The sequence below is a fragment of the Equus asinus genome, chromosome 5 (assembly GCF_041296235.1).
Source record: "Equus asinus isolate D_3611 breed Donkey chromosome 5, EquAss-T2T_v2, whole genome shotgun sequence".
Lineage (NCBI taxonomy): Eukaryota > Metazoa > Chordata > Mammalia > Perissodactyla > Equidae > Equus > Equus asinus.
In genome coordinates this window covers 102,199,705-102,218,310 of record NC_091794.1, presented here as the reverse complement: position 1 = coordinate 102,218,310, position 18,606 = coordinate 102,199,705, and the positions used below count along the sequence as shown (strand labels likewise).

Sequence of the window (18,606 nt, the reverse complement as noted above, 5' to 3'; positions counted from 1 at the left end):
TCTTTTTATGATTGCTTTGTTCAAATCAGGATTCATACAAGGTCCTCTCAGTCACAAAGGGTAGGTTTTTTGTTTGTTGTTTATTTGGTTTGCCTTTGAGTCCCTTTTATTTGAAAGCAGTCCTTTCTCCTTGTTTTGTTGTTTGTTCCGCTTCGTTGCCTTACTGCGGCAGTGGGTCAGTCATCCTGTGGAACGTCCCACATTCTGGATTTCTTTGTGCTGTCTTTGCCCAGCTCCTCTGTCCTCTTATTTCCTGTAAATTAGCTGTAGAGGTCTGAGCAGGTTCAGATTCAATGTTTTTTCCTAAGAACATGTCATAGGTGCTGCTGAGCACTTCTGCTGAGTCACGTCAGGGACCCCTTTAGTGATGCTAAGCTCATGGTGGGTTTGGGTGGCAGCAGCCTGATTCCTTCTGTAGAAAGATCCCCATCAACCTTCCATGTCATCGTTTCTTCCTTTGAAGAGCCTTGAGTAAATGATTTAATTAGAGATTAGAAAATGATGCATTTCTGATTCTATCATTCTTTCCACATTTATTAGCTGGAATTCTTCTGTAAATAAGAACTTTTCCTCATCAACTAGGGCCATATGGTTACCTGGAAACAGCATTCAGGAAAAACAGGATAGAGCTCATTTCCTTTTTTAGATTGTTTTTATTTTTTTATTTTTAAAATTTTTTTTAAATTATTTTTTTAAAGGTTTCATTTTTCCTTTTTCTCCCAAAGTCCCGCGGTACATAGTTGTGTATTTTTAGTTGTGGGTCTTTCTAGTTGTGGCATGTGGGACACCGCCTTAGCATGGCTTGACAAGCCGTGCCGTGTCCACGCCCAGGATCCAAACCAGCGAAACCCTGGGCCTCTGAAGCAGAGCACGTGAACTTAACCACTCAGCCACAGGGCTGGCTCCTCGTTTCCTTTTTGAAAAATAACAGCTTGATGAGATATAATTCACATACCATACAATTCACCTTTTTAAAGGGTACACTTCAGTGGTTTTTAGTATATTCACAGAGTTGTGCAACCATCGCTGCTACCTAATTTCAGAACATTTTCATCACCCCAAAAAGAAACTTCATCCTCATTCACAGTCACTCCCCATTCTTTCGTCCTCCCAGCCCCTGACAAGCACTAATCTACTTTCGGTCTTTATGGCTTTGCTTGTCCTGGACGTTTTATATAAATGGAATCATACGGCATCTGATGACTGGCTTCTTCCACTTAGCGTTCAAGTTTCATCCATGCCATAGCATGTCAGTACTTGACTCTTTTTTATAGTCAAATAATATTCCCTTGTACGGATTTCCACAGCTGGTTTATCCATTCATCAGTTAATGGACATTGGAGTTGTTTTCACTTTTGCTATTATGAATAACACTGCTATGAACATTTGTGTACAAGTTTTTGTGCGGACGCATGTTTTCATGCTTGGGTATAAGCCTGAAATTGCTGGGTCTTAGGGTAACCCTATCTTTAACATTTGGAGGACCTGCCACACTGTTTTCCAAAGCAACTGCACCATTTAACAATCCTACCAGCAATCTGGGAGGGTTCCAATTTCTCCACATCCTCACTAACACTTGTTATTATCTGTCTTTTGGATGTTTATTTCCTTTTCCTTTTCAATTTTCAGAGTAAGGAGAAGGTGTCCTGGTTACTTCCTTTGGTGTCCAATGAGAGTCCTCCCCACTCATTTTTTTAAAGTACATTTTTTTTTATTTCAGAATAATTTTAGATTCGTTAAAAAGTTGCAAAGATAGCACAGAGAGTTCCTGTACCCTCCACACCCAGTTTCCCATTTTGTGAACATCTTACATAAGTGTAGAACATTTGTCAAAATAAGAAAGCAACTTCGCTACGTGACTGTTCACTAAACTCCAGACTTTATTTGGATTTCACCAGTTTTTCCGTTTATGTCTCTTTTCTTTTCTTTTTTTGTGGAAGATTAGCCTTGAGCTAACATCTGCTGCCAATCCTCCCCTTTTTGCTGAGGAAGACTGGCCCTGAGCTAACATCCATGCCCATCTTCCTTTACTTTATATGTGGGACACCTACCACAGCATGGCCTGACAAGTGGTGCCATGTCCGCACCCAGGATCCGAACCAGCCAACCCCCGGCCACCGAAGTGGAATGTGCAAACTTAACGCTCCACCACCGGACCGCCCCTAATGTCCTTTTTCTATTCCCGGATCAAATCCAGGATCCCACATTGCATGTAGTTGTCACATCTCCTTAGGCTCCTCTGCTCTGTGACAGTTTCTCAGACTTCCCTTGTTTTTCATGATCTTGACAGTTTGAGGAGCACTGGACAAATATTTTGCAGAATGTTTCTCAGTTTGGATTTTTCCCGTGACTAGATCAGGATTATGGGTTTGGGGAAGGACACCGCAGATGGGAAGTCCCCTTCACGCCACCTGACCTCAGGAGCACATGCTCTCCACACATGCCCCGTCAGTGAAAAAAAAATTGTGGTAAAACATACATCCCCAGCCACTTCTTAAGTCATCTAACACAAGCCACAGTATCCAGCTAGAATTTAATTTTGTTTTATTTTCTTTGATATTTGCATAGCATATCAGTTTTCTGTTGTTGCTGGAACAAGTTACCACAATCTAGTGGCTTAAAGAAACACAAATTTATTGTTAGTCGGTCAGAAATGCAACATGGGTCTTATTGGGCTAAAATCAAGATGTTGGCGGGAAGTTTCCTTTCTGGAGGTTCTAGGGAAAAATCCTTTCCTTGCCTTTTCCAATTTATAGAGGCCTTCTGAATTTCTTGGCTCTCGGCCCCCTTCCACCATCTTCAAAGCCAGCAATGGCAGGTTGAGGCCTTCTCACTTCATGCGTCTCTGGCCTTTTTCCATTGTCACATCTCTTCTAACTCAGCCAGGAAATGTTCTCCAATTTTAAGGACTAGTGTGATTAAATTGTGTTTCTTCAGATAATCCAGGATAATCTCCCCATCTCAAAGTCCATACCTGTGATATTGTGATTTATAATAAATATATATTTGGTCTTCGTTCTGGGTCCTGGCACAGAGCTCCTAACACCCTTGGAATTTCCCAAGTGATGAGAGAGATAAAGACTTCTTGTGTTATGTTAATAAAGCGATTTGAGAAATGCCCCTCCATCACCTAGGGATGGGGGCTGGTTGCCAGGGGAACCAACTGAGAGATTAGAGAGTTGGAACCTTCAGTCTCCCACCCACCAACCTCTGCGGAGAGGAAAGAGGCTGCAGCTGGAGATCAATCACCAGCAGCCAGTAATTTAATCAATCACGCCTAGGTGATGAAGCCTCCATAAACCCCCAAAAGAGCAGGGTTTAGAGAGCTTCGGGGCTGGTGACCATGTGGAGATTCGGAGAGACCGGTGTGCTCGGAGAGCCCGGAAGCTCTGCTCCCCTGCCCACGGACCTTCCCCTGTGCCTCTGGCTATTCCTAAATTGTATCCTCTTATAATCAACTGATAATCCAGTAAATCAAAGGTTTCTCTGAGTCCTGTGAGCCTCTCTAGCAAGGAGGGAGTGGTGGGAACATCTGATCCATATGTGACAGTCACAGGTGACAACCTGGACTTGTGATTGGTGATTGGCATCTGAGGGGAGGGGGGCAGGGCAGTCTTGTAGGACCGAGCCCTTAATGAACCTGTGGGACCTGATGCTGCCTCCAGGTAGATAGCGTCAGAATTGAGTTAATTGCTTGGTGGTGTGGGGAAAAAAATGCTCATCGGAATACCCTTAATCACACCACAAAATCTCTCTTGCTGTGTAGGTAACACTCACAAGCTGGGGATCAGGGCATGGACGTCTTTGGAGGACCATTATTCTGCAACCACACAGAGTTACTTCTTAGTTATAGAAGTGATACTGTTTCCATTTAATGTAGCATTATCAATTTTCCTTTTTAAGCATATTTCCTTTTCAGTAAAAACAGGTGGTTGACTTCAAGGATGCTCTAGACTGGATTGTCCCCCCAGAATTCGTATTTTGAAACCTAATCCCCATTGTGGTGGTCTGAGGAGGTGGGGCCTGTGGGAAGTGATTAGGTCCTGAGGGTGGAGGCCTCATGATGGGACTATTGCCCTTAAACAAGACACCCCACCGAGCTCCCTCGCCCCTTCCCCCACAGGTGACATAGCCAGATAATGACTGCGGTTAGGGACACTGAGGCCCGGAGGAGAGGTTTCCAAGGCCTGTCCCAAGTCAGGAAGCAGCTGGAGTTGGAAGAAAGAAGAAATAGTGTCTGTTTGTTAGAAGGCTTGCCTCCCAGCTACCCGACAACAATCTTGTTGACATAACTCTGTTGATCAAAGCAATCCCCTAACCGCCCCAAGCCAGTCCCCCAGCTCCCAGTGGAATTCACTCGGCGGATCCCACCCTAATCCGGATCCGGTAAATATAAAAGGTCTGTCTTTGGATGGGGAGCTACATCCTGGAAGAGCCTGCTGGGAACTGTTCTTGCCAGAGCTGGGACAGGCGCCGTGGCTGCAGCAATGGCCGCCTCAGAAGACCCCAAGGACCAGAGAACCAGCCCTAACGTCATGGGCCTTGAGACAGACCTGGAGACCAGCTCAGGTAAGAGCAGGTGGAGGGTGCCTCAGCCCTGAGAAAGACCAGTTGGGGCCAGGAGGGGTGGGGGACGGGGTGCTGGGGAGGCAAGGGTCGGAAGGCAGACACCCTCCCTTAGGGATGCCAGGATTCTCAAGTCGTAGATGGGCTTCATTTATTTCCTGTGTTAACGAACCTACCAGAACATAGGCTTCCTTCTGAGCCTGTGTTGTGGTGAAGAGCATGTAGTTAAGAGAGTGGATTGTTGATTACTTGGGTAACTGGAAAAGTTACTTTTTTAAGAGCACAGGCTTTGGGTTCAGAGCGACCTGCTCTGGCAGGTACTTCATTGACAAGTCAATTGATAGGTTCATGACGTCTCCCTGTTGCGGGGCCTTCAGCTGGGTTGGGAGGACAGAACAGGGATCCCCAAGGCAGATGGGACCGGGCACTGATGGCGTTCTCTGAGGCTGTGGACAAGACTCTGGGGAGGAAGAGCGCCTCATGGTGCTCCGTGAGGACCACCCTCCATCTGTCCAAGCTGGGCCTCAGTTTCCTCACCTGCAAAAGGTGGCCAGGCCTTCCTTGGTTCAAAGACCTCACTACTCACAGGGTGGCCCATGGACCAGCAGCACCGGCATCCCCAGGGAGCTTATTAGAAATGCAGAACCTCAGGACCCCCTCCAGACCCGCTGGACCAGAATCTGCATGTTCTCCAGATGCCCAGGAGGTCCATGCAAACAGCGAAGTCGAGAAGCTCTGAGGCAGTGGGCTCTGTGCTCCTGAAAGGCAGACGGCTGACACAGGGGGGAAAGAGGCTGGAGCTGGAGATCGATCACCAGCAGCCAGTAATTTAATCAATCACGCCTAGGTGATGAAGCCTCCATAAACCCCCAAAAGAACAGGGTTTAGAGAGCTTCGGGGCTGGCGACCATGTGGAGATTTGGGGAGACCGGTGTGCTCAGAGAGCCTGGAAGCTCTGCTCCCCTGCCCACGGACCTTGCCCTGTGCCTCTGGCTGTTCCTAAGTTGTATCCTCTTATAATCAACTGGTAATCCAGTAAGTCAAGTGTTTCTCTGAGTCCTGAGAGCCTCTCTAGCAAGGAGGGGGTGGTGGGAACCTCTGATCTAAGTGTGAGAATCACAGGTGACAACCTGGACTTGCGATTGGTGATTGGCATGGCGGGGGCGGGGGGGGGGGGGCAGTCTTGTAGGACCGAGCCCTTAAAGAACCTGTGGGATGTGATGCTGACTCCAGGTAGAACTGAGTTAATTGCTTGGTGGTGTGGGGAAAAAACACACATCGGAAGACCCTGATGCTGAAATCCATGCTCTTAGACCCCACTGTCTTCCCATCTTTGTGTGTCAACCAAGCCACAGTTAAAGCCTCGTTGAGCGAATGAACAAATGAATTAAAGAGACCATACCGCTCGCTGTGCTAACGCACACCTTTGGTCTTTTCCTTCTCTCTAGAGGGGAAGCCAGCCCGCCATCAGAAGGCCATCCCCACTGCTCACCTAACTTTCATCTTTGATTGTGCACGTGGGAAACAGCTCTGCCTGGCTGCACCCTCAGCACCACCCCGAGCCCCTAGGCCCAACCCAGGACCTGTCACCCCTCCAATGAAGACCTACATCTTGTTCTGCGGGGGAAACCAGCCCCAGCAAACTCATGAGGTCCCCCTGGGTGGGGGGTGCCTTGCCCAGGCCGAGGGTACCTTGCCACCCTCTGGAGGGACTGTGGCCCCAGCTTCCTCCCGGGGCAGCCCACTCGGGTGCCAGGAGGCTCCTGAAGCCAAGGGGAGCCCCTTGAAGACTGTGCCCTCGAGGTCTTCAGCTTGGGGAACAGTCATAGGCTCGCTCAAAGCCCTCTCCTCCTGCGTCTGTGGACAGGCGGATTAACTGGAAAGGCCTGGCCACGGGAGGAAGGGGCTGGCAAGCCAGGCTCGGTGCCCAGGGGCTGCAATTCCCAGAGCCCACTCCCTTTTCCCAGCCAAGCAGAAGCCTTTTGTGCCTGAGCCAAAGAAAGAGCAGTAAATCAACTAAAGGACATCTGAAACAGCCACCAAGTACACACTCAAGGGTATCCTTCCTCCTTCCTCCCTATCTTTGTCAGCCTTTCAGCAGAAGCAAGATAAGCCGCCTCCACATGGAAAGAGACTAATGCATTCATACAGCAAATCCTAACGGAGCATCTTCTACATACCAGGCCCTGCAAAGTGCTAAGGAAGATACCACAGCTTGCTTGGTGCTTATATTCTTGGGGCGGGGGCGGGGCAAGGAGAAAGGTTAACCTAATAAAGATAATTTTGAGCAGGGAAACGAGTGCTGTGTAGGAACTGGAACAGTGTGCTGTGATGGCCAGCGATGGGAGCAAAGAGCTTCTCTGATATGATGGGTGGGAAAGGCCTCTCTGCTTGGGTAACAAAGTGTGATCTAAAAGAGGAGAAAGCCAGCACTGAAGATCCACCTTCCCAGGGCCACCTGGCTGGCATCTTGTCCCGGTGCAGACCAGAGCAGGGGCAGGACGCCCCAGCAGGACAGGCAGGGGCAGTACATTGGCTGCTGTTGTCTTGGCTCAAATGCAAGTGTGTAGGTCACTGGGAGGGTGTGGACACCAGATGGGGAATTAAAGGGCCCGGGTGGGACCTGACAATCTGAGAAGAGAAAGAAGGGGACTGGCTTCTCAAGAGGGGGTGGGAGTGCTCAGGGAGGGAGGGAATATCACGTTTGAACAAGTGGAAATAGAGATATTATTTATTGAGCATCTACTGTATACCAGGCTCATGCTGCCCCTAGGGATATAGACAAAAGAGGGGGCCTGGTCTCTACCCCACGGGGCAGTCATGTTCCCCTGCAGGAACTGGGGTCACTGGTGTGTATGTAAGTCTAAGAGATGCACAGCACTCTGTGAAATCCTAAATCAACACACCTGAGGAAGTGTGTCTCAAGGCTCTTGGATTAAAATTGCTGAATATTCATTATTTATTCAATGACTATTTTCCTAGTTTCCGACAAACACTGGTGGCTAACACGTATTGGCCATTTGCCCTGTGCCAGGGAAAAGACATCCTCACAGTGACAGTACGAGGAAGCACTATTTTTGTACGCATTTCACAGATTAGGGAACTGAGGCACAGAGAGGTTGAGGAACGCACTCGAGTTCTGACAGACTGGAACAGTTGGGATTAGAACCCAGCCAAGGCTGGTGCTCCAGTTCTTGCTCCTAACCGTGGGGCAGATGGCCTCTCATCTTGGCAAGGTATCTTCTAGGCAGAGGGGATTGGAAGCCAGGTACCTGAGGGTTACTGTAAATATTCAATAAGAATATGATTAGGGGCTGGCCTGGTGGCACAGCGGTTAAGTGCACACGTTCCACTTCGGTGGCCTGGGGTTCACCGGTTCGGATCTTGGGTGTGGACATGGCACCACTTGGCAAGCCATGCTGTGGTAGGCATCCCACATATAAAGTAGAGGAAGATGGGTACAGATGTTAGCTCAGGGCCAGTCTTCCTCAGCAAAAAAAAAAAAAAAGAGGAGGCTTGGTGGCAGATGTTAGCTCAGGGATAATCTTCCTCAAAAAAAAAAAAAATGATTACCCTTCGACCTTGTTCCCAACAAAGACACAGATGAAAAGAAGTTGATCTTGTTTAATTTGCTGTTTTCTTGTTTAACCTGATGGGTGACTCAAGGGTCACAGGGTTTATGAGCTGGTCTTGGGGAAGAAAAAGAATGCCTTCAAGGAAGTTAGGACCACCAGATAAGCAGCCCCCAGCTGCCTGAGCCCAGAAGTCTGGTTGCCCAAGGGCGTATCTGGAGTGAAAGGAGCAGGAATTCCCCTTTGTTTCTCTGAAACCCCTCCCCCCAAGCCCCTTGGCTCTATAAAGACCCCCTGCTTTCTTCTCCTGTTAAGGTGGATTTGAGAGAACCCATCCTCCCTTCTCGTTTTGGACAATTCGAATGAATAAACCTGTCACCATCTCCAGGCACTGACGTCTCAGTGACTGGCTTATTGTGACTTGGGCACACGAATTTGAAATTAAGAGGTTTGGTATCAGATCCAGAGAGAACAGATATAATCCTGTCCTCAAGGAGCTCACAACCTGGTGGGGGAGGCAAGAAAGGAGGTGCTTATTGCCAGAGCATCTGATAAGTGCAACAGTAAAAGCACACAGAATGATGCTGGGGCTGGAGGAGAGGGCCCAGCCCACTCTGGGGAGAGGAGATCAGGGAGGGCTTCCTGCAGGAAGTGACGTCTAAACTAAGATCTGACCAGTGTGTGAGCCATACAAAGGCAAGGGGGCAGGGATGGCGAGGGTTCCAGGAAGAAGGACCAGAGTCGTTCAGTCTGACTGCAATAGTCATTCATTCATTTAACAATTATTTATTGGCACCTACTGTGTGCTGGGTTCTTGGCTAGACCCTGGGATGGAGCAGTGGTAAGACAGACGAGGCCCCACCACAAAGGAGCTCACCTTCCCGTGTGCACACACACAAAACAGAGAGGCCAGAGAAGTGGCAGGGACCACGTCTCGTGCGGCCTTGCAGGCCACGCGGAGGTCTTTAGATCTTATTCTAGGCTGGGGACTGTTGGGACTTGTAAGCAGAGAGTGACAAGACCAGACCTGCCTTAAAAAAAAATGCCTGGAGCCCTTGCTGGAATCAGAAGGCAGAGAGGAAGCTCAGGAGGCCACACTTGAAGCCAGGTGAGGGGGTTATGGTTTGGACTAGAGGGACGGTGACAGCATAATCCAGACCACGTGTGCCCGCTCCACTTTCCTCCCCGGTGGAGAGTCACTGGACTGGAAGAGCCCAAGGACATCATCCGGCAAAGGGAGTCTGAGACCCTCAGGGAAAAGCGTGAGGCCTGTGGCTGCACATCTAGCTTTGCACCAGCAGGTGTCGCCCTACCACCAGACTGGAGGCACCTGTTGTGGCCAGAGCGGGAGCGCTGGAGCCAGCCGGCCAGTGACCCAGCCAGGGCCCTGTTTTCAGAAACCAAACTTGCTTTTTTTCTTTATTTCCTTTTTTTTTTTTTTTTTGAGGAAGATTAGCCCTGAGCTAACTGCTGCCAATCCTCCTCTTTTTGCTGAGGGAGACTGGCCCTGAGCTAACATCCGTGCCCATCTTCCTCTACTTTATATGTGGGACGCCTACCACAGCATGGCGTGCTAAGCGGTGCCATGTCCGCACCCAGTATCCGAACTGGCGAACCCCAGGCCGCTGAAGCAGAACATGTGCACTTAACCGCTGCGCCACCGGGCCAGCCCCTACCCAACACCCTTTCATCTAGAATAATGACTATTGCTATTTTCATACGCATTCCATGCCACCTCTGTTCCTCTCACACCACACCCCACCCACATGAGAGGTGAGTATGGTTTTTATTGGCACTTTACAGATGAGGAAACTGAGGCACAGAGAGAGGAAATGATATGCCCAAGGTCACCAACTAGCAAGAGGCAGAGCCCACATCCAGAGCTGCCCAGGCAGAGTGACCACACACCTGTAGTCGCAGCATCGTGACCCGGTTCTCTGTCTGTTGAGGGAGGGAAGGGGGGAAGAAGGAACGTTTTCCAAGACCCAGCCTAGGGCCTGGCGGTGTGTAGGGAGAGCCTGGGGGCTGAAGAGGGAAGCGGGGCGCTCGCTGAGGCCGAGCACACAGGTGGAGGAGAATAGCTCAGTCAGTCTCGTCACCCCAGTCCTGGGAGGCGCGATCTCATTTTACAGATGAAGAAACTGAGGCTCGGGCAGGGTGAGCGACTGGCTCAAGGTCACACAGCTGGTAAGTTGCAGAGCCAGGGTCGAAATGGAGGTAGTCTGACCCCAGAGCTTTACCTACCAACCACACCGTAGGGACTTACCGAAAATCTGCTGAGGGCATGAATCGATAAATAATAGACTTTACTTATTCCATGGACGTTATTGAACCAGCGAGGGAAAGTGCAAATAAGCGAATGTGTATCCAGGTTGGCAGCCATGCTTGATCAGGACTGTGTCCCCAGTGCCCTAAAGGGCCTGGCACATAATAGGTGGTCGAGAATTGTGTGCGAAGGGAGGGAGGGAGGGGCAGGTTTTTGGTCCTGCTCTCTCCTCTCCGGCTCCCTGGGGCCCACAGCCCTGCTTTGTGCCCTTCAGGGAGGCACCCCAGAGGGCCCCCCCACCCTGTCTAGTAGCCCCCAGACTCCCACGAAAGGTTGTCCTGGTCCAGGCCGTGGAGGGCCTCAGAGCCCGGGCCTGGCCTGGCCGGCTGGCACACGAGCCACAGCCAGCTGTGGGTGGCCCAGCTGTGCTGACTGTAAACAGCTCCCTGCCCTGTCCACAGGCTCTGCCTCGGCCCCAGTCGGGCAGACTCAAGTCGCTGCTGCTTTTCCCCGAGACAGGCCTCCAGGCGCCAGGCAGCTCCTCTGCCCTCCAGTCTCAGGGGCTGAAGCTGGGGATGTCAAGATCCAAATCTAAATGAAATGACAGCAGCTGAGGCCCACGGGGCATCTTCAGTGCACGGCATCCGTGAGCTACGGTTAGCTACCATGTGCCATGCCCTTTCCGTGCATTACAAAACAACCCTAGCAGGGAGATCCTATTAGCACCATTTTACAGACAGGGCAACTGAGGCACAGAGATGTTCAGTTACTTACTCAAGATCACACAGCTCAGAAGCAGCGGACCCAGGATTTGAAACCAGGTGGTGGGGCTCCAGAGTCTACAACTGACCCTCCGCTCTTCACTGAGGCTTGCTAGCCTTTTTCAATGTCCTACAAATAAGTAAATATTAGCGCCTTTCCCAGGCCGGGCTTGGGAGCGAGAGGGCAGATGAGGCATCTTCTGCCATTGCAGAACTGGGATGAAGGGCAGGCTGGGGAGCGGATGAGGGGAGGGGGAGTTGGGGGGTACAATGTGGGAGGCAGGGATTCCTGGGCCAGAGAAGGGGGGCCATGGGGGTGGGGGCTTGGTCTGGTAGAGAAGCCCTGGCCTGAGGGTCCCCCTGGGTCTTCCTCTCATCTTCACCACTGACTTGCTGTGTGACGCTGGGCAAGGCCCTATCCCTCCCTGGGCCTAGCACTCCCAGTCATATCTTGAGGAGTTTGGAGTAACTCCCTGAGGGCACAGGACTGGCCAAACTGGCCAACCACATGGGGGGCAGTGGGGCTCAGGGCCTGCCCCCACCCTCGGGCATGTGTTCCTTTCATCTGAGTTTGAGTTTCGTTTGAAGACAAGTTTTGGGCTGAGGGTACTCTGTCTGCGTCTCCGAGCTGGTAGTTCTGGAGGGCTTTCTGGAGGAGGAGGCTTTGACCTGGGCTAGGCCTTTAAAAGTGAGGGAACCTGTGAGGTCCTCTGCACCCCTCACCATCTCTGGCACCACCTGACCTGGACCTTCCACAGGTCTCTAGTCCCAGAGGGCTGTGTCTTTTCAGCTTCCCCTGCCTCCCGCGCAGGCCCACCCCAAAAACTATCAGATGAAGGGATTCTCCTTCCTGGCACAGGACACCAGGGTCAGGGCAGGGGCGCTGCCTGGCCCCCTGGTGGTGGGGGCACTGATCTGGGCTGACCCAGCAGAGGGCTTTCTAGAGCCACAGTCAAGGATTCAAAGCCCAGCCATGGCACTTCTAAGCCGGGTGACCTTGGGCCACTTCCAAGCTGGGTGACCTTGGGCCAGTTGCTAGACCTCTCTGAACCTCCTTGTCCTCTTTGGTACCTACCTTGCAGGATTGTTGCGGGGATGAGCAGTGGCTTGGCACATACTAGGCCTTCAATGAACCAGGCCGCTATAATTATTCTTCAGTGGGTGGGGGCGGGGCGCGGGGCCCGCAGCCAGGCCTATATTTAGCTTGGAAAGGGTCGGGGGCGCAGGAGACAGCGCCACCGCCAGCCCAGGCGCCTCGGGGGCGGAGCCGATGAAAGACTGCCTGCCGTCCCCACCTCCCAGTCCTCCTCTTCCGCAGGGTCACCTTGGCGGGACTGCCTCAGACTGGACGTGCCCAGTGCCCAGCGGCCGCTCTAGCCCCTGCGCAGCCCTCATCCCCCCACCCCGCGATCTGGAGAGGGGGCTGCTGGGGCGTGGGGGGTGGGGAGTACTTGGCCCCTTCGGCCACTTGGGGAGCGGCCCCCTTTTCCAGGCTCGGCTCCCCGCGGCCTAGCCCTGCCCCCTCCCCCCCACCCCAAGGAGGGGCACCGCTGGGGTCGGGAAGCCAAGGTGAGCCTGACCAGGTGGGGGTCGAGGAAGTGGGGAAGCTGGTCTGGCTCCTCCGCCAACTCCCCGACGATGAGTGTCAGGGCTGCAAATAGCCCAGTGGAATCAATGAGTCACGGAAGCTGGAAATACCGCGCCCCCTCTCCCCTCCCCTCCTTCTGCCTGCAGCCGGAGCTGCACTGGGGAGCGCCCAGAAGGCACTCTGATTTCCTACTGCTTGGCGGTGTGGGGCGTCCAGCCAGAGAGCACCCAGACTCCCTGAACCAGCCAGCCCCCCAGCCAGGTTCCACCCCAACTCTGTCCCTGGGGCTGTGTGACCCTGGGCCAGTCACTCAGCCTCTCTGGTCCCCAGAGTCCATCTGGTACAAGATGGGCCTCAGGAGGGCAGGCTACCCAGTGCAGCAGGCCCACCTCTAGTGTCCCTGTGCCTGGGACAATGCCTGGCATGTGGTAGCAGGGGTGGCAGTTGGAAGAGAAGGTGCTGCAAGATTTTTTACAGAAGTAATTCCCGGATTCCTGCCCAGGTGGATATGAAAGTCAAGGGAGGAGGCCCAAGGACACCCACATTTCTGTGAGGCTTTGAGCTCTACTCGAGCTATCCAACCCCCCCCCCGGGCCCCCCCCCCGAACCCAGGCCCCAATCTCAAGGAAGGCCTCTGTTTATTCCCTACCCGGCCTCCAGCCCCACCCATTGTTTGAGAACTTGACGCAGGTGCTCTCCAGAAGTCTGTGATTCTGTTGTTTATTGTGTGTGCAGTGTACAATTCTAGGACCCTCCCATGCCCCCTCCCCTCCCATCCCCCAAGGGCCCCTGAACGGCGGGGCTAAGAGGTCACCCTAAGACCTCTGGCCGAAGAGGGGCAGAGGGCAGAGGCTGGCCCTTTGCCCTCACCCCTGCTTCTGTATATGGGAGACTGAGCCCCAGTCACTGGGGGCAGCTGGGGCTCCCCAGAGTGAAGGCGACAGGGGGTCCCCACCCTGGCCTAGGGACCAGGAGGGAACTGGGTTGGGGGCTCTTCCTATGATGCAGGCATTCTCCAGCAGAAAGATGTGGGGGCAGGGTGTACAGGCCACGAGGGGCAGAAGGGGGTCACCACTCCCCAGTGCACAGAGGGGTGGGGGGCGGCGCGAGAGCAGCTTCCGATGCCCTGGGTTCAAATTCGACCTTCAGTGAGTAAGCTGGGTGCTCAGAGACTCAGTTTCCCCATTGATAAAAATGGAGACTGTAGATCTGATTTTAGAATGTTCTGAATTCGGCCTCAACCAATGGTAATACTTAGTATCTGAAGGACAGTGATAGGTGTCGTGCGTGTGTGCGTGCATGCATGTGTGTAGGGGGGCTATGCACACATCAAGCCTATAGATTCATAAAGGGGAAAGGATGGGAAAGGCCACTGGCCACAGGGGAAGGTTGACAAGAAGCTGGGGTCCATGTTTGAAGTCCCAAAGCACCCCCCCCCCACGCTTTCTCCCACCTGTTGGGTGACCTGTCTGCCCGGGAGGCAGCCCCCTGGAGCCCAGGCCTCTGGGTGGGGTGAGAAGGACCAGCCCCCCACCCCAGTCAGCCTTGCCTGGGGGCACGAGCAGGTCGCAGACAGCAGGAGCGTCACACGGTTTATCACGAGCCAGCTGTATTGGAAAAACGCCATATATACAGACGCAAGGTGGCCCTGCCCTGGCACAGCTGGCTGGCTGGGGGCACCAGGTGGGCCGGCGGCCTGGCAGCTGGTCTGGGGGTTGGAGATGGCAGAGGGGAGACTTTCCATCCCAGCTGTCTCCTGGCCTCCCTGTGCCCCTGGGCAGTTCAGCTGAGACAGGCACCTCTGCTTGCGATTTCCCTCTGCCTTTCCCACGCCCCTCGCCAAGGAGCCCCAGGTCCCCGGTCCCCCTGGCCCTACCTTGCAGAGACTCCATAGATCAAAGGAATTGCCTGTCTGTCTGTTCTGCAGATTATTTGCCCAGAGATCCTGCTATCCCAATCTCCATTCCCCAAAGTGGCTTCTCTGGGATCGCCCTTTCCCCATCCCAATCCCTTTATTCTGGATTAAGTGAAAGAGGGCACATCTGGAATCTGGGGGCCACGGGTCAGGCAAGGGGGGTCCCTGGGCTGCCTTGGGCAAAGCAGAAGACCTTAACTGGGGGGGACGACCCACCTGGGGTCTGCAGGGTGTCAGAGCCTGGAGTCTGGGCTGAGATGTCCTGGAGGCTGTCATGAGGGGGTTAGGAAAACCTCTGGCAGGCCAGTGGGGACAAGGTGGGGAAAGGCAAGGGAAGGGAGGCCCTCAGATTTTTATCTCCGTCCGGAAGATCTGCTGGACGTGCTCTGTGTGTGGGTGGCGTCGCGCCCGGATGGTGAGGCTGCCGTCCTCCCTCAGAGCCGAGGTCACGGATGTGGGGTCCACGTCCTCTGGCAGCTGGCACTTGTGAGCGAAGGTGTTCATGACGGTGCCATCCGCTGCCAGCTGGGGAAGGGGTGATGGGTCAAGCCAGGCTGCCCCCAACCTCCATCCTACTTATGTCAGCCACAGCCCCTTCTCCCCAGTCTAAGCCCAGCTGGGCCCCCACATGCCAAGGGGTTCTGCTCTCGGGTGCAGAGGCCCGGGGGAGGGGCTGGCCAGGGCGGTGGTTGAGTGCAGGACAGGCACAGAGGGGCTGAGAGGAGCTGCGGCAGTTCTGAGGGGTAGGCAAGGGCTTGGTGGAGGGAGCTCAGAGAGGGAGGCAGAAGCTAGGCCTCCTGAGCAACAAAGAGAAGATGGCACAGAACAGAGCAGAGCCCTCCTGGACACCCAGACACATGGAGTGTCCACCACCAGGGCCGGGCCAGCTGCCCCTCCCTCATGACTCGGCCAGCACATAGTGTCCAGAAGAGGCCGGGGTGGCTGAGTCACTGGCAGGGCTGGCAGGGCTGGCACGTGCTGCCCACTGGTCCCAGTGCCCACAGTCCTTGGCTTCCCTGGCGGGGTGCCAGGGGAAGAAGCTGGGCTATGGGGTCTCCAGAGGAAGCCTTGGGCAGACCCTCTCCTAGGGCAGCTGTGGCTGTGGCCCGCTGGGGGCAGCATCCCCATTCAGGCCGGGCCACACCCTCCTCCTGAGTGCAGGCCTCCTGGGAGCTGGGACTCAGAGACCCTAGTGACACAGTGACCCCGAGACCTGTTGGTAAAGGAAGTGTGGGGTTCAGAGTGTGTGTGACCCTGAACTACAGGGCCTAACTCAGGGGCCTGAGGAGGGGGCGGGGCCTCTGGGTCCAGGAGGGAAGAGGGCTTGAGAGGTGTCATGTGAGGGAGCTCCCCCCGCAGCTGCCTAGGGGAGCCCCCCAACTGAGCGCATGCCCACCAGAAGAGATGTCCTCACTTAACCACTGTCTCCCTCCTCTCCTCTCCCGTCTCACCTCACTCCTCAGGTGCCCCCCGCCTGCGTCCTTCCACCCCTCGCCAGTCCCCCGTGGCTCCCTCAGCTGCCCTTGGCTCCTGAAGAAAGGATCTGAGAGCCTTGGGGCAGACAGAGGCAGGAACGGGGACCCACGACCCACAGGCTACAGGAACCAGGTCTGCCATTTGCCCTGGTGGAGTTGGGGAAGGCACTGGTCAGGGTCTGGGGTCCAAGGATGGGACACAGGCGTGGGGACACTGGGCCAAGGGTCCAGGGGTGGAGCCCGGGGTCCGGGTGGGGTGGGCAAGCCTCACCTTCTCAGCCCGCACCTCGATGTGGTTGTTGGAGGTGGTGACGATGATGTCTTCAGGTGAGAAGTCGCTCACGTCCACTGCAAACTCATAGGCGTCTCCGAGGGTCTTGATGTTGCCCGGTCCCCCGGAACGGGCTGTGGAGAGGGCTGCTGTGAGCTGAGCCAGCGCAGGCTTGCATCAGAACCCGGGTTTCTGGCTCCTGCTCCTGGGCAAAGGGTGCAGCACCCCCAGGCCTGACCTCCACCCAGCTGTTGCTCCTAACCCCTGCCCACCCCTCACCTCTTGCAGCCCACCTTTTCCATGGAGGGAGGGGGCCTCACCCAGCACAGATGGATGTGACACCCTCTGGAGCAACCCACTCCAGGCCTGGAGGCTGGGGGATGCATACCCCCCAACCCCATCCAGCCCTCCAGGGCTCCACCAAGGACCTGGCCACAGTCCCTCTGTGGCCATTGGCATCACAGCTGTCCCCTGGGCCACAGGTGTTCCTAGGAGGCCTGCTTGTTCTCATGGCCACATCTGTCCTGGTGGCCACACGTGGCTGCAGCTGTGCAGCACCTGCTCCCGGCAGCTCGGCACCACATCCACTTTCAGAGGTGCCCTCAGCAGGTGTCCCCTACCTGTGCATCTCCCCCTCCCAGAGCACTTGCCTGGGAAGGCCAGGGGCTCCGAGCGGGGCCGCATGAAGCTGCCGAAATCCTCGGAGAACATGCTCAGGGCCTTCTCCATCGGGGGGTCCTGGGCCGGGAGGGCGTGGGAGGCTGAGGAGGCCGAGGAGGAATGGAAGCTTCTCTCCGCTCTGAAGGTGGAGGAGGTCCTGTGGCTCATCCACGGGTGGGCGGCCGGGCCCTGGCCAGGCGGGCAGGGTGGACGGGAGAGGGTGCGGGCGGCAGGCTCCGGGGAGCGTGCCGGACCCCAACTGCCGGTGCTTTATAAGGCCTGACCATCCCTGGGCTCGGGGCCAGCCTCTTGTCTACCAGCTAAATTTAGGCCTCTCCGTGGCCCGGAGGGGGCTGGAAATCTTCTCCAGTGAGACGGCGCTGCTGACAGTCCAACACACGCGGGCCGAGCCCGAGTTCCCAGCCCAGCATTCCAGGCCGATAACTCCAGCCCAGGGCCTCCACACGCAGCGCGGCAGGGGCCAGTGCTGTCCCTTTGCCACTCAGACCCCCGTGCCCATCCTGGGACCTTGTGTGTGTGGTGTTTCTGTGTCTCTGTCTCTCGCATCAGCCTGGGGCTCCCTGCGGACTGTGCCTCCCCCATCAGATTGTAAGCTCTTTGAGGACAGGGCTGTCTCTAGTTCCTGTCCCCCTCCCCTGAAGTCCAGCCCTTGGTTAGAGGGGCTCTGGGTAGTGGGCAATCAGGGCAGAGGGGCCCAAGCCCCTGGCTCTGGGGAGGGCAGGCAATGCAAGGTCAGGAGGTCCCGGGTGGGTGGCAGACCCCCACCTGCTGGACCCCTATGCGAGGTGAGGGCTCCCTCCTGCAGATGATGCTCACAGCCATCTCTTAGGAGGGACTGAGACAGCCCTGGTGGTGTGTGTGTGGGGTATAGAATGTGCAGCTGTCCCCCTGCCAGCTCCCACGGGGACCCAGATTCTGTGCTTGCCCTCCCCCAACTCTGGGAACTTACTGGGGCCCCAGAGGAGAAAGCTGGCAGCCTGAGGCAGGGCTGGAGGTCGGGGCCAGACTCAGAGGAGGAGGGCAGATAATGTGGTAATTGTCCTTAAAGATCCAGAAGGTTGTGCTCCTGGGAACTCGGCTTGACCTCCAGCTCAGAGGAGATGCCTGAGACTGCAGTGGGCCAGAACTCAGCTAGAGATGAAGGAGAATTCCAGAAGAAACTGCTCCACCTCTGACTATTGGAGGGCCTGCTGGGCCCAGGCCCCTGGCTCTGAGCTTTTCAGCTCGGCCGTTTGACCCCACATGGCTCAGGACTGAAGCATTATTCCCATTTCTTGCAGAGGGGGCCGGCTTGCCTGTGGGTAAGGGGCAGAGCTGGGATTTGAACCCAGACGCGTCTGAGCCTCGGTCCTCCAGGAGGCCAGAGTGACCAAATGTATGTGTATGGAGACAGGCTGCCCTGAAGACGCTGAGAAGCCCCTCTCTGTCCACCTGTGGCTCAGCAAAACCAGGACTGGCCTGGGGGCCAGGTTGGGGGAAGGCCACTTGGGGAGGTGGGCAGGCCCTCTGCT

At 54.9% G+C, this 18,606-nt stretch overlaps 2 protein-coding genes across 2 annotated transcripts; one reads left to right on the top strand and one right to left on the bottom strand.

Annotated features, from left to right (window-relative positions):
* The first annotated feature begins 583 nt into the window (after nt 1-583).
* Nucleotides 584-7,869, top strand: SRARP (steroid receptor associated and regulated protein). Its single transcript, XM_014836216.3, has 2 exons — nt 584-4,569; nt 6,015-7,869. Exons 1-2 carry the CDS (start codon nt 4,488-4,490, stop codon nt 6,440-6,442), a joined length of 510 nt encoding a protein of 169 aa, XP_014691702.2. The 5' UTR covers nt 584-4,487; the 3' UTR covers nt 6,443-7,869.
* Nucleotides 7,870-14,345: 6,476 nt separating this feature from the next.
* Nucleotides 14,346-17,595, bottom strand: HSPB7 (heat shock protein family B (small) member 7). The gene is made up of 3 exons (XM_014836215.3): nt 17,065-17,595; nt 16,415-16,548; nt 14,346-15,193 (listed from the first exon to the last, which is right to left on the bottom strand). Exons 1-3 carry the CDS (start codon nt 17,240-17,242, stop codon nt 15,014-15,016), a joined length of 492 nt encoding a protein of 163 aa, XP_014691701.1. The 5' UTR covers nt 17,243-17,595; the 3' UTR covers nt 14,346-15,013.
* Nucleotides 17,596-18,606: the final 1,011 nt, after the last annotated feature.